This window comes from Channa argus, chromosome 4 (genome assembly GCF_033026475.1).
Source record: "Channa argus isolate prfri chromosome 4, Channa argus male v1.0, whole genome shotgun sequence".
Classification (NCBI taxonomy): Eukaryota; Metazoa; Chordata; class Actinopteri; order Anabantiformes; family Channidae; genus Channa; species Channa argus.
In genome coordinates this window covers 22,739,514-22,754,543 of record NC_090200.1, presented here as the reverse complement: position 1 = coordinate 22,754,543, position 15,030 = coordinate 22,739,514, and the positions used below count along the sequence as shown (strand labels likewise).

At 39.1% G+C, this 15,030-nt stretch overlaps 1 protein-coding gene across 1 annotated transcript in view; it reads left to right on the top strand.

Annotated features, from left to right (window-relative positions):
* Positions 1-15,030, top strand: part of cdh13 (cadherin 13, H-cadherin (heart)) — a 307,186-nt gene that overhangs the window by 100,507 nt on the left and 191,649 nt on the right. The window contains exon 3 of the mRNA XM_067502517.1: positions 10,813-11,024. Coding sequence (XP_067358618.1) covers positions 10,813-11,024 — 212 coding nt within the window. The remainder of the gene's footprint in view (positions 1-10,812; positions 11,025-15,030) is intronic.

Genomic DNA, 15,030 nt, shown 5'->3' with positions numbered 1-15,030 from the left:
TATCTGACACCTTAATGATGCTCTTATGAGGTTTTCAGTTACTACATAGTTCTAAAACTGTTTGACCGTTTGATATGTATGACTGTAGCAATGATTCTGTGTGCTTTCCTTCTGCCAGGCTATCGTAATATCATCTGCTGCCATCCATCCCTGCCCCAGCCCTCTTTGATGAAACGCTTTGCCCTGCCACTGACAAACAAACACAGGCTGATTGAAGTTTGTTATGGTGCTAGAATGAACCTCACTCACTCCCTTTAGATCTGCTGCTGTGGTTAAGCTTGTGAAGCTAGGCTGCAGGGTATCTCAATCACATCGATTCGGCGATACATTTTCATATATATTCACATAGAAAGTAGTTGAGAAGTGCTATGATGGGTTTTGATATAGGAATTTAAATAAATTCATATTTAAGCAGGTGCATCATTGAAACAGGCAACTTCAAAGACCAAGCCTGTGGGCCTAAACATTCACTGCCCGTGTGGAGACAGCAGGGTGTTTACTGTTGGTGTCTGGGTCATGTCGCATGTTATTTACAGTGAAAACCCTCAAAGTCTATATTTTTACCGCTGATGAGCTTAGTGATAGGATGCATGAATGAATCCATTAAACTGAACATTGTTTGCTAATGTTTACATTCCTACTCCCTTTGGTCAGAAAGGCTGACAGTCCCTTTCACTCACCTCGTACTGTATCGTACTGTATATCACAATTTATACCGCTCTTAAATCAAGGTAAAGCCAAGATGCAAGATTTTAAAAATTCCCATCTGTATCTGCCGTATGTCTTCTGTTTGTGACTGCGAGGGAGCAGTGGAGAGGAGTCTGTGACTTTGCATCCTGATGAATGGGGGTGATCACAGAGAAAAGTGCTGCAGCCCGTTGGGGGAAATACACGTTGCAATTATGGCAGAGAAAAGACGCTCAGGAAACCTTGTTAAAAGCTAATAAGCCCAAGGTTTTTTCTTCTTTGCTTTGTTTTGTCAAGGCTAAATATTAAGATTGCAAATATTCAAATTAAATAACAATAGGGAAAAAAATAGATAGATAAATAAGTTAAATTTTTTTGCAGCCCTCCTGTGAATTACAATTGCAGTTATTTCGTCCTGCATGTAGGTCATGAGTAGAAACTCCTGATTGCAAATGTATATTGTGTACAAATAACCCACAGCTATTTAGCCTGGCTCAGCTTTGGCAGTAAAGCCATAGCACACAGAGCAAAGCTGATTTCTGCAGCCCTGCAATTGTGATGCAGCTGTGGACCCACTTGTGCTTCACAAGGGTCAAAGCATCTGGCCAAAACTCAAAAGCTTGGCTGAACTGAACTGTAACCATCAGTGAGTATTGTCCATGATACACTTTTTGTTTGGTTTAGTGGTATTGTCCAGTCAAGCCACCTCTTTGGACCAGACTGAAATATCTAAACACTTAATGGATGGATTACAACATACGTTTGTGCAGACATTTATGCCCTTCAGATGATAACTTTCGATTAACACTGGTGTGACCTCCTTCAAGTTGAATTGTTTGGTTTTTAGTGAAATATGTCAATGTTTAGAGGCTTTTCAGTTTTATTCAAAGCAGATATCCTCAGTGTAAACCCGGTTCAACTTGGAAATGAAAGTTATCACAGAAATTAAAACGGTTAGTTCAACACTGTTTCAGTTTTAACAGTGTAAACTGAAACTTGGAAAAACAAGTTCAGTAAGATATTTAATAGATAAAATTTTCCAAATGTTATGTCATGTTAACAGTTGTTACAGACAGATTTGCTTTGCAATTCTTCTTCTAATTTTCTTCTGTCTTTTAACCCTATAACCAGGTAAATGCCATAGAGATTATCAAACCCCTACTTTTTTAAGGAGGCCTGGCCAAGAGTTAGTTTTTCACTTGGCATAAAAAATTCATATCTGCAGCTTTTAATGCCTTTTTGAACCGGAGTAGAGCAAATACCACATCAGCAACTGTTCCCACTAACTTTGTTAAATTCTGAGTGTAAAGGATGACTGAATTCAACACTATCCTTGATCATGGTTAGCACTTTTGTGTTATTATTAAAAGAAACAACCAACACTTAATTGAACATATTTTAAAGACAAAAGATTTCTATCATGAATTAGTTCTCTGTGTCTCTGAAGAGTTCAAATTGTCAAGTAATACACTAGTTGGAAAACTAAAACCTTTGAATTAAAAAGAAAAACCTTACGCAACAACATTATGTTAATAAGGAAGGATTACTTGATTTCACAAAATTTTAATGCATAATGTCTGAAAAATGAAGGCTGAATGCACAACTAGCAGCAGGCTTACCATTACATTTTTGAGTCGAATTGTGAAATAGCTTTAGGAATCCCCCGACAATTCTTCTAGCACAATCATTAGGTCAAATATTTAACTGCAAAACAAATGGCATTCCCATAATCCCTGACTGGTGCAGAAGGTCAAGCGGTTGTTCATGTTGAAGTGTTCTTGAGCAAGACACTGAACCCCAACTTAGTTCCTCCCAGTAAGTGTAGGCCAGTGGCATAGCAGCTCCCCCATTGGTGTGATTGTGAGGGAGAACGGGTGAATGAGAAGCAGTGTAAAGTGCTTTGGGTACTAATATGTAGAAAAGTGCCATAGGTGCTGACCTTTCACTTTGTGTTTAATGCCAATTAGCAAATATTATCATCCTAATAGCCAACAAAGATTGAGCACTTAAATAAAAAAATGTGACCCTGTAAGCCTCAGTATGGTAACTCAAAGGAATGCTAGTGCCTAAGTGCAGCCTCACAGGGCTGCTGGCAGGGCTGTGGATTCTTGGTCTTTTTTACCAGAAGGTGGTAGATAATGATGAGAGGATGAAGATGTGGAGCAGCCTTGGTCAAGATAGGACTTGAACATAAGTATGTTTAACATTAAACAGTTGGACTGCATATGGCTATTAGACAGTTCACTTGATTCTGATTAACCATGAGTTTAGCACGACAAGATGTGTAGTGCCAGCTTTAAATGAGACTCCAATACAATAGTATGATGCTGGTATCATCTTCATTATTTTGTCAAACTTGTCTGTGCATGTATGTGTTGTATGGAGGCAGTGTAGTAGTACTCTTGGCCTGGTAAAGTGTACAGGTTGTAACTCAGGGTGATAACAAGAATCAGATCACTCAGAGCCTCGAGTGAGAGAGCACTGAACTAGCCCTCATTATTTCATCATAATGACTCTCTTCTTCTTTCACTCGGCCATTTCTCATATCACTCTCCCTCTTTTTTTTTTTTACAGTAGCAGAAAGAGAGAAAGAACATCACTGTATCCAAAAAGAAACAGACACCACACAAAGCGGCATGAAAAAGTGTCTGCAGAGGATGACTCTGAAAGCAAGGACCCTCACAGAACAATATAACAAACCTAACCAGTAGATTACCATCACTCCTGCCACTGTGTACAGCACCAAACCTTGTGCTGCACTTGGTGAAAGATGGAGATTTTGATTTGAATGAGACTGCTGTGGTTTCAGATAGCTTTGAATGTGCATTGTTGAAAGAATGACTTCAACTCAGCTGCTAAGCTGTTAGTGACTGATCTATTTTGTAAGTGCCAGCTTATCATAATCAGCTTTTACACATTTCTAAGCTGGTGATTCAACACAATCTCTCAACCTCAAGTAAATAATTTTAAGAATCTCAGTTCAGTTCTCTACTGTTTTGACAGTTTTTATTGTTGTTGCGTAAAATAAAAAAATAAAACACTAACAATAGAAATATTTTTCTTAGGGCACAACTTGACAGTGGCATTTTATAGCCTTGTTATTTGCAAGAACACTCAAGGGGCACATCATGTGTTATAATTAGCTAGCTGTTTTCTGTTCGCTGAAATGAATTGTACACTCTGACAGAGAACAACTCCAAACAACAATAAATGTCAAACATTAATAAGGAATGTGGCTCCAAAATAAGTAGATAAACAACTTTTCCTTTTTCTTGTCAAAAGTTAAATGCGCATATTATACTTAAATACTTTTAAGACTTTGAAGTAAAGACACCTCCTTTTGAAAAGAATACAAATAGATGATTGTTCTTCACAAATTTTAGTGTGACACTGTAATTATTCCACTGTCCAACAGGTTGCTCTATGGGTAAAAACAATAATAAAACAATATTAATAATATTAATATTAATAACATAAATCTTCATCTTGATTTGTGTTGGTGGTTTATGTGCTTATAGCAGATATCGGGTCATGCTTCTTTTATTCATTGTCTGCAAAATGAGGGGGAAAAGAAAAATGCAAATTTTTCTGACACTGGCCATGTTCACTACTTTGTCACCCCAGATAAATGCCCTCCACTATTTGCTTTTGTTGTTACACATTCGGAATAATATGTTACAAATGAAAACCTCCAACATGGACACAAAGCACTGTAGCAGCAGGTGCTTAATGCCACGGCTTGTATGTGTACAAGGTGTTAGATTCTTAAAGCCCACACACAAACATAAGTAAGAGGGGAAAGAGGTGCTATGAGGTACCATAACCTTTTTTTTTTTGGTTTCCATCATCTTCAGCTGCTGCAGCCGCCATTACTCCAGCTGACAAGCAAAGTTTATACACATGCAGGTGTCTCCAAGGACATGCTGAAAGCTTACATTAATCCCGTAACTGGCATTTGAAGGACAGCAGAGGAAGCACTACTCTTGGTTATGCAACTGAGGCATTTTTCAAATTGTTTAAAAACATTTTAAAAATCAAATTAGTTTAATATATCGCCCAGCCCTAAAATGAAATATGCTGTCAGTGAACATTTGGCACATGAATGTGGCTGGCAATATTATTGTATCAAGATTTGTTCTGTACAGATACTGTTTAACACACAAGAAAGACTTTGCGTACAGTGGTGTTATATTTGGAGGCTTCAGAGATTCACCATTTGTCTAACAATCCCACCCAAAAATCGGGATGATGTGTAAAACGTAAGTAAAAACATGCAATGATTTGCAAATCTTGTCAACCCATATTTTTTTGACAATAGAATATAAACAGAAATCAGATGTTGAAACTGAGATATTTTACCTTTGCATGAGAAATATTAGCTTATTTTGAGTTTGACGGCAGTATGGTGTCTGTCCTCTTTAGTCCGCAGAATTTCAAATTTTGATTCATCTGACCACAGAACAGTTTTCCATTTTGCCTCAGTCCATTTTAAATGAGAGAACATGGCGCCGTTTCTGGGCCGTGTTAACATATGGCTTCTTCTTTGCGTGACACAGCTTTAACCTAATTTGTGGGTTGCACAGGGAACTCTGTTGACAGACGGTAATTTTCTGAGCCCATGCAGTGAAATCCAGCGGAAAGTTAGTTTTAGAAAGTTTGAATGCAGTGACGCATAAGATTCCACCAGATTCTGTCAGTCTTTTGATAATTTTACAGTATATACTGTAAATGGTGGGATCTTCAAAATCTTCGCAGTTTCATTTTTTGAAATTGTCTCACAATTATTTGACGCAGTTTGTTGGAGATTGGTGAACGTCTGCCCATCTTTACATTCAAGAGTCTCTGCATCTCTGAAATGCTCCTTTTATACCCAGTCATGTTACTGACCTGTTGTCAATGGAACTACTTAGTTGTCAAATGCTCCTCCATTTGTTTTTGATTTGCAGCAATTACTTTTCCAGCCTATTGCTGTCCCTCTTCCAACATTTTTGAGATTTGTTGCTGCCATAATTTTCAATTCAAAATGAGCTAATATTTTCCAGGCAATAATAAAATGTCTCAGTTTCAACATCTGATATGTTGTTTATGTTCTATTGAAATATAAAATATAAAATATGGGTTGATGAGAATTGCACTGCAATTATTGCATAACATGACAATCCTTGAAAATGCATGTCACACCCTCAGTCCATACAAATATAAATAAACACAGGCATAATTCCATCTTAATGCTATGTGAACATAATGATTGGTTGGATTGGCTTGAATTTGTATGTACTGTACATGTGCATACACTACAGGGTAACAAGGACACCAACAGTTAGCATAAATAATTTAAAGGCACATGCGCTTAACACAGTGCATGTTTGTCTGGGAACACACACGAGTAACACATCAAGTCTAGTTACACACCACTGGATCAACATGACACTGCGGAAGGGGAAAGTGGTACTGTAGATACATAGAGAGGACAGACACCTTTAACAAGGTTATTTGCATGCTTCACTGGAGCTTAAGTGTTTTTTATGCACAGACCTCATTTACAAACTGACAAACTACACATGCACTTTCATATTTTATCAGACAATTAGCAATGCCACAACTGACATGATTTGATTGGTTGGAGTTGCAGAAAACATGTAGGTGGGGAATCTTTATGAACTGTAAAACCCAAGGTAAAAGATTCGACCATCCGGACCCCCTAGTAGACAAAATGCTTTAAACTGTTATCTTTATAGATAAAAAGCCCAAGCCTTGTTACCGCTGCATCCCAATAAAGGGTCTTACACAAAGCTCTGTGGTAGGAAACCCTGGGGTAAAATGCAATTCAGGGTGTAAATACATTTTCCAAAGCAGCTCCCTCTCTAATGCTGGGTGATTATTTGAGAATGGTGTTCTCCTGAGCCTTTTATATGAGGCTGCACACATTCATCTGGTTAGACACGGCAGCTATCAGCTCAAACACACCACCTTTGAGATTGCTCCTCTGATTCCCATCTCTCCCATCATGGAGACTTGACATTTACTTACAAGAAGGAAAATTGTCTTCAAAACACCTGAAAGGAAAACTTTACCTGACAGAGGAAGGAAAAAAAAAAACAATTTATGTAGTAGCTGACAAAGAGAGTGCAGGCAATGTAAATGCGGTTAGAGGATGTTAGTGGTCAAAATATATTTCTTCATCACTGAGGTAGAAAATCAAGATTGCAATTTTGTGAGTAGCTGTTCTGTTTTCATTACTCTGATGGCTTTTTTAGTAAATTTTACAATGTTTGATCTTTAGCAGGTGACTGGCAGTACAAGTATAGGGCTTAGACATAGTTCTAGAAGTAGAAAGTCAGTGTATAGAACTTAATTGAGGGTGTTACATTTCTAACATCTGCCTAGTGGCATAATTTTGTATGATGCAAAAAGTGTTAAAAAAGGTGTAGATTGCTCTGTGAATTAAATGAAATGTCTGCATGTAATTATCAGTTATACAATAGCTACGCCGTGTAAACACTTTTACCTCAAGAAGCTAAAATGACAGTATTGATGTGGTGTTTTGGTATTAAAGCTGATAGAATAGACAATCAAGCCCAAGTATAACTGTGAAGCTTGATCACAGAGTTTCTGGAACATGCACTCACAGGGTCCACAGGAGGTTTTGGCCTGAAAAGAACTTGAATGTCAAATTTGAGGAGAAAGTTGAACCCCCACCCTGTTTCTCCTCTTGAGTCATCAGTGTGGGATTTTGGCGACCCTAATCCTTGTTGTGCACAGTTATTTCAACCCTGAGCCAGCACTCTGAAGAAAGAAAGTATGCGCGGTGGTAGTGCTGGTGGTGAGTGGGGTAAGTTGTGTTCTGTCATTGTTGCTTGACTTCAAAGCTGCCAACTCACCATGCTCTCGTCTGAAATCCCCCAAAACCTGACAACATTAGAATACCATCAAACACTCTCTGGCTTCCTTTGAAATGCCACTGACACTGTTTGGCGCTGCAATTTGCAGGCTCTTAAGAGTGCGCCCATGTTATTGAAATAAATCTGAGGCTTGTAATGGGAATGGAAATGAACACATCTTTCATGCTTTGGCTTAGAAGTGAGAGTTGAACGTTGAGATGGAGCCTTGTTTCCCTCGAGAGTAGGTTGTTGACTTTGTAGCTCTCCCTTAGTGTCCATTGTGGTCTCGCCTTCCCTGTGCTTTTCTTTTTTATTTTCCTTTCCCTTTTTTCTCCACTCCTCTTTTCATCACTCCAGTAGTCCCTTCTTCCCCACATCCAGATGGCAGAAAATGAATGTCCAGAGGGAAGATTTTAAAGTGTCTGCAGTGCAAGTGATAGAAGCAGCTCAGTCACAAAGATTAAGTGAAGTAAACCTAGTGCTTTGATGGGCGTCAGTCTATTGAGTTCACCATCCTAACGCTGGTGATGTATCTGAATTGATGAGCTTAAGTCAGATTCACAACTATTGTTTCTTAAATAAAGTAAAACAGTGGGTAATGGGGAGTGAACTAAGTGGACATGAAAATGGGAGCAAGTAGGTGATAGACTCCAGGTACTTGTGAATCCCAGCTACACAGCATTTCCTTTTATTGAGAAAACCGAACATTAAAAGTTACATTGATGTCAGCTGTGGAACAGTGTTAATTACAGCAGTGGGTTGAAATTCCCCATTGTGTGGTAATATGTACCTCATGTACTAGTAGAAATAATAATGCTGCAACTAATAAAGGTCCTTAAGTTATTGTCTTTTTCCAACATTTTACTGGATTAGATTTCATGCTGCATATTACAGCACCAGGACACCAGTAAGTTTAGAGATGTGCAGCCTGTTACCTGAAGCTTTCTGTAATTGTCATTTACTCACATGGAGGAGTTTTTCATCGCTAGGAGTTCAGATGATGTCATCTGGGGGAGCTCTGGAAAAGCAGGTTGACGATTACAACATACAGTGTTTGAGATGGTCTAATCTGAACTGAAGATTCCTTTTGAGTGATGTCATCTGGAGGCATTTTTCAGCTAGAACTAGAGAGATATTTTAATATAGGGAAGTCAGAGGGAGTTTAATGGCATTTATGTACATGTACTACCCAATCTAGAACCAAAAGAAGTTCAAAATCAGTGAGGGCGTCCTTTAAGCGTAATCTTTGCCCCTATTTTTTTTTTTTTCACATTGGATTCCCTCTGGCTAATTTTAGGACTTAAATAAAAGTCTGACTATGTCTAGGTCTCTTTTATGAAGACAGAGAAAAGAGATCATGAACATTCAGGTGTACTAATTTAGTAGTTTTAATGTGAAGCAGCAGCGTTAAGATCATTTGGGTTTGCATAAGTAGAACCTTATGACAGCTCTGATTCAATGTTAGGCCATTAAAAAGTAATCTTTTTTAGATACATATTAATGGGATACAATAACATCTCTACATTGTGGATTTTAGTGTTCAGAGACGTAATTGCAGCATGAGGTCATAGCTACTGTTAACAAAAGCTTAATATACAGATCAAAGACAAAATAGTTTTACAAAACAATATCCAAAAATATTTTGGCTGGGATCACCAAAAATGTATTCAGTTAACATGTGTGTTTACATTTTTTTACAGTTGTGTCTGCAGTTGTATCTGCAACCTATTTTTATTGATCCGGCATTGTTATAGGAAACCTAGAGGTCAAATAGAGTCTGGTGCTAATGTCAATTGGTTATACTCATCTGTTTGTGCATACAAACTGAATTTTATATCACTGATTAAAATGCATAGCATAACAGTAAGCATTTGTAACATCAAAGCAGTTACATTACACAGTAGTTTCAACTTTTAATGGGCTGGTTCAGCAGAGGAAGCTCACAGCCTTTGCACTGTGGACGGAAGCTGGGTTTTATCTTCAGAGAGGGACCACTGATCCACAAGCTGCTCTGAGAAACTTGATAAAATCTAAACCCATTTCTTCCTCTGAGAGACACCCTCTCAGTCTCAGATATGAACAAAAAAGAGAAAGGAGAGACTTCCAGATCTTTTGCCAATGATTTCCTTCTGCTAATCATGAGCCACCACAGAGTTTGCTGTTATGATAAGCTGGAAGCATCACATCCATATTTGATGAATCATGTTCAGCAGGACAGACTTGATAGCCTGCTGTTCTGTCCGCTTCCCAGAGGAGAGGAGAAACTTAATCTTTCTCATGTAGATGCTTTTTTACCATGTACTAACTACTAGTTTGTCTTGTAAAACAGACAGCATGCCAGTCCAAATACATGTGGCTGCATTAATAATGATAAACATATCTAGTATCCTGCGCCTTATGTTTCTAGTTGCCTGTAATTATTTTAAAATCTCAAGAAGAAATTACGAAGACTTATAAGCCACCATATGTCTGAGGAACTTGAGGAACTGAATTGTCCTGTACTTTCAGACCCACGCTCAGAAAAGTGCAGCACCATATTATTCCTGTTGTACCTGCTTCATTAATTACAAAACATGCAGACCTCATGCATGGAGACGTCCTGTAGGAACCGTCGCTTCACAACAGTAGGAAGCATCACGGGAGGCCAAGGTAAAGAGGAGGAGAACGATGAGGGAGGAGAAGGATCATGAGGGCTGAGGGTGGGGGAGGACATGGGGATCATGTTGCGACGCAGAGGGGAGTGTGTGAGAGAGATAAAGAGTGGATGAACATGATCAGTTGGGATAAAGCCTGGCAAAGTCCTTGGCGATATCTCCCTCAGTCAGACAAGACAAGCTCGAATGTGCACGTGTCACATGCACATAGCTCAAAGGTGACTCGTTTCTTCTCCTGTACATTAAATCTGTTCCCTTCTGCAACTAGTTTAGTATCTGTACTTACACCGGCAATCCTGCGTAAAGAAGTCAGACACATTATAAGTCTACAGTGTGCAGCACGTTTCTATGCTGTGGGCCATAAATATTGCAGCAGATTCGTGTGAATAGAGATCACTGACTTTTTATTGTAGCCTAGCTGACGGAGCTCTTCAGAACCGTTTCTCTTTCTTTTGGGTATTTGTTTATCTTCAGGGCATGTGTTTATATCTGAGAAATACTTGTTTTTGTGGATTGTTCGCAATCCTTTAACGTTTCTTTACAGTGCAGAGTAAACCTCACTGACTGTGTGTCTTTTGCATTTTTTCCAGTCGAGTTTGATGACTGTGCAGGCAACAAAGACGTGATGTTCGAGGTGTCAGATCCAGGCTTCCACGTAGATGGGGATCTGAACTTGGTTCCCTATCAAGACATCCTGTTTAGCGGGCCTGTCCTGTTCATCCACGGGTTCAATGCACATGCAGACGACATGGCACAAGTGGAATTCACTGGACTACCTATTCAGTCGTCACACACTCTCAGAGTGAGTAATTATTGTGCCCTGTGTGTGGTTTTGTGTGTGTTTCCTTTATGTTTCTTAATTTACACTTCATCAAAATTGAAAAGGTTATGCTTGATAAAAGATTGAAAAGGTTACTGTCATGTAGTTTTACTGGACATAATATATCAGTGATTAAATAATAGCATCCCTGGGTGATTAAGAGAGTTACATTATACAATATAAGGTTTTTATAAGTTGTTTTTATATTTTGGTAATTAGTGACCTTTAAATAAGCACATTTGACAGACTGTTTCTTTCCATTCGGCTAAGCTAACTGGCTGCAGGCAGTAGCTATAGAAAAGCTTGCTCGTTAAGAAGCCCATTAATAACCAGAGTAACATCAGCAGAAATTCCCTGGCATGATAGCTACAGTATCACATACTGCTAGTGGTTGTGTTTGTTAGTCCACCTAGTCTTCTTCTTTTCTTTTCGGCTGTTTCAGGGGTCGCCACAACGAATCATGTGCCTCCATCAAACCCTGTCCTCTGCCTCCTCTTCTCTGACACCAACTAACTTCATGTCTTCTCTCACTACATCCATAAATCTCCTCTTTGGTCTTCCTCTAGACCTCCTGCCTAGCAGCTCCAACCTCAGCATCTTTCTACCGATATATTCTCATTCTCACCTCTGAACATGTCCAAACCACCTCAATCTGGCCTCTCTGACTCTATCTCCATAACATCTAACATGAGCTGTCCCTCATTCAGCTGTTCTCATTCCTGATCCTGTCCATCCTCATCACTCCCAAAGAGAACCTCAAAATCTTAAGCTCTGCTACCTCCAGATCTGCCTCCTGTCTTTTCTTCAGTGCCACTGTCTCTAAGCCAAACAACATTGCTGGTCTCACCACCGTCTTGAACACCTTTCCTTTCACACTCGCTGATACTTTTTTATCACACAACACACCTGACACATTTCTCCACCCGTTCCAACCTACTTGCACTCACCTATTCACGTCTTTTCCACACTCTCTGTTGCTCTGAACCGTTGACCCTAAGTACTTAAAGTTCTGCACCTTCTTTGATTCTGCTCCCTGTAATCTGACCATTCACCCTGGGTCCCTCTCATTGAAACCCATGTTTTCTGTCTTGCTGCGGCTAAGCTTCTTTCCTCTGTTTTCCAGAGCAGACCTTCATCTTTCTAGATTTTCCTCCACCTGCTCCCTGCTCTCACTACAAATCACAATGTCATCTGCAAACATCATAGTCCGCAGAGATTCCTGTCTAACCTCATCTGTCAGCTTGTCCATCACCAGAGCAAACAAGAAGGGGCTCAGAGCTGACTCTTGATTGTCAGTCCATCCAGACATTTTTGTAATTTTTCCGGCTTAAAGTGCCTGCTTTGATACATGTTACAATTTTTTCATTGTGTTTTAAACTGCACAGAATTCACAGGGGATTGCATAATTTATTTGTTGATTGCAACATGGCAAATTACTGTATGGACTGATTTATGTTAAGGATAAAATGTGTTAGGTTTGCCCTCATTTCCTGTTACTATCAGTTACCCAATTGTTTTTATGGCTTAAGTTAATTAAGTCAAGTTTCTCTCTGATCCGTCTTTATTTATTACGTTGTGCCAGACAATGCACTGAAATGACCGAAGAGCTGTAAGCATTTTTTGCCCATGTGCCGACTCCCCGAGCCTTGTGCAAAGATTAATAAACCCAATTTCAGTTACTGTATCCTGACCAGACATTCTGTATTGGTGAAAAACTCCTAAGCCAGCTAAATCCTCCAGAACAGTAGCTTAAATTTTCCTTTACAGACATAAGAGTGGTATCAATCTGGTCATCAAACTGTTGGTAAGTAGGTTTAAAAAAAAAAAAAAAAATCTTACAATGTGGTACTGTGCCCTTAAATCAGAATAAAGATAGAGACTAACATGGAAAGTTTGCTTGGAGATATAAACATGGGCTCTGGGTGTCATTCATGAAAAAAAACACATTAGTGATCTTAATTGGAAATCAGGAACATTAAAAACCATATTCATCAAATGTTCAGAGGCATATGCTGTCAGTCATATTCATGCTTATGTTGATGAATTGTAATCATTCATAAATGGGAAGCACGCTCATGCAAAGTTAATCATCATCAATTAACTTAATTGCACCACCTTAGAGGAGATATATTAGGCTGTGGGGAGACACCCATATGTGTAATCTTTGAAACCGAATGGACATTAATAAGAAAAGAGAAATATGTGAAGATATTATCATAAAAAACTCTGTGCCTTGTCAAAGAATAAAAAAAAAAGAAGTAGTAGCATCTATTTTAAAGAAGCAATAGGATCCCGGCTTGGTGCTGTAAACCTGGATAAGTTGACTGTGGATATATACAGTATGGAGGGAGAACATTGTCAAAGGGATTGATGTTACTCACATCAAGGAAACCATAGAGGAAAGATCTTGCTGCTTGAAAAGGCCAGGAGAACAGCTGCTGCTAGGCTCTGCCAAACCTACTGTATGAGCATATCGTTTCCATCACCAAAGATGTGTCAGTTTCTAGCACTTTTGCAGATGCCAGCAACAACTGAGCCCCACACTGAATCCGTCCACAGGATTTTTCTCTGGATTCTGTTTGACTTAATGTTTGATGACTGACAGACTAAAGATACTAAACTTTGCACTGTCCCAGCAAAAGTGAAATACTTTTAAAGCGATGTACCGTGGGCTTCACAAGTTGTAATGTGCTATTGAATATAGAGAAACTCATACCCAGTTAAGCTTTGATAATTATCGAAATGTGCAAACCTTTGTTTTTTTAATCGTTACTCGTGTATGAGGTCACAGGCAGGAGAGGAAACGGTGAAACTCTTTTCCACATGGCCACATAAACAACAGAACTGTTTCTGCATCCGGCCTTGGTGTATAAAACATTAGTGTGGCCAGTTCCAGCTAAATGGGAATCTGGCCAGTAAGCCTGCACCTCAACACTAAGCTTTTTTTCTCTGCAAATGTGTCCTTTTGTTTGTGTAATCTACAGAAAGTTGTTTCTGTAGCCAGGAAATTAACTGCCTTACAAAACTCAGCGCACCTGAATAAACACCATTGGCTCTTTTTCACCACCCACCCCCCACCACCCCCGACCCCCAACACACACTTATACAAACACATATTTTGTCAAAAAACAGTGAGTTGATTAGGAAGTTTCCAGGGACTGCACGTACCACTGGAGTTTTCTTTCCTCTCTGAGATTATCTGTCTTGCAGTGCTCAGTGTCCTGCTGCTTTCTTTCCTCCAGCCCCAAGCTTAATGAATGCCTCCATCCCTTTTAGCATGATGCGGTGCTCATTTGTTTGTGCCTCTCACCATCATTTATTTGGTTAGCTAGTCCATGGGTGTTACCTTGGCAAATCATTGAGGATATAAGTGAATTAGTCTTTGGTGAGTTATGTGTGTAAAATTTCCAGTGGCAAATGTGACCTTGGTGTGTTTGTTTTCATGAGACACTTAAGACTTTGTCCTCATGTGATTGCTTTTTTAAGTATTGTACATTTACTTGTAGTTATATTCAATTCAATTCAACTTTATTTATACAGCGCCAATTCACAACAAAGTCATCTCAAGGCACTTTACAGAACAAAGTCAGGACTATAAAGATGTACAGAGAGAACCCAACAATTCCCCCTTGAGAGAGAGTTCAACAATAAAGCCAGAAATCACTTATAAAGGGAAATTCTAGTTTAATACAATTGTTACTTTTGTAGCTTGTCATTCAAATGCGTTATAACGACACAGATTGACACAGATTAACGTTGCTGTTTCTTGAGTTGTTCGAGATCTGGTAACATGGTGACATTACTATAATAAAGTCTCATGGAGAACATGACAGAAAAGGCTGGTTTAGAAGTGAAAGTGTCATTTGCTTGTTATAAATCTTGTGCAGTCATGACTGAACTGTTGGTTGCTTACAGTACAGTAGATGTCTTCAGATGCTGGGTTTATCTGCCAGGGTTTAATTGTGGCTGTGCTGACTGTTACCTTGTT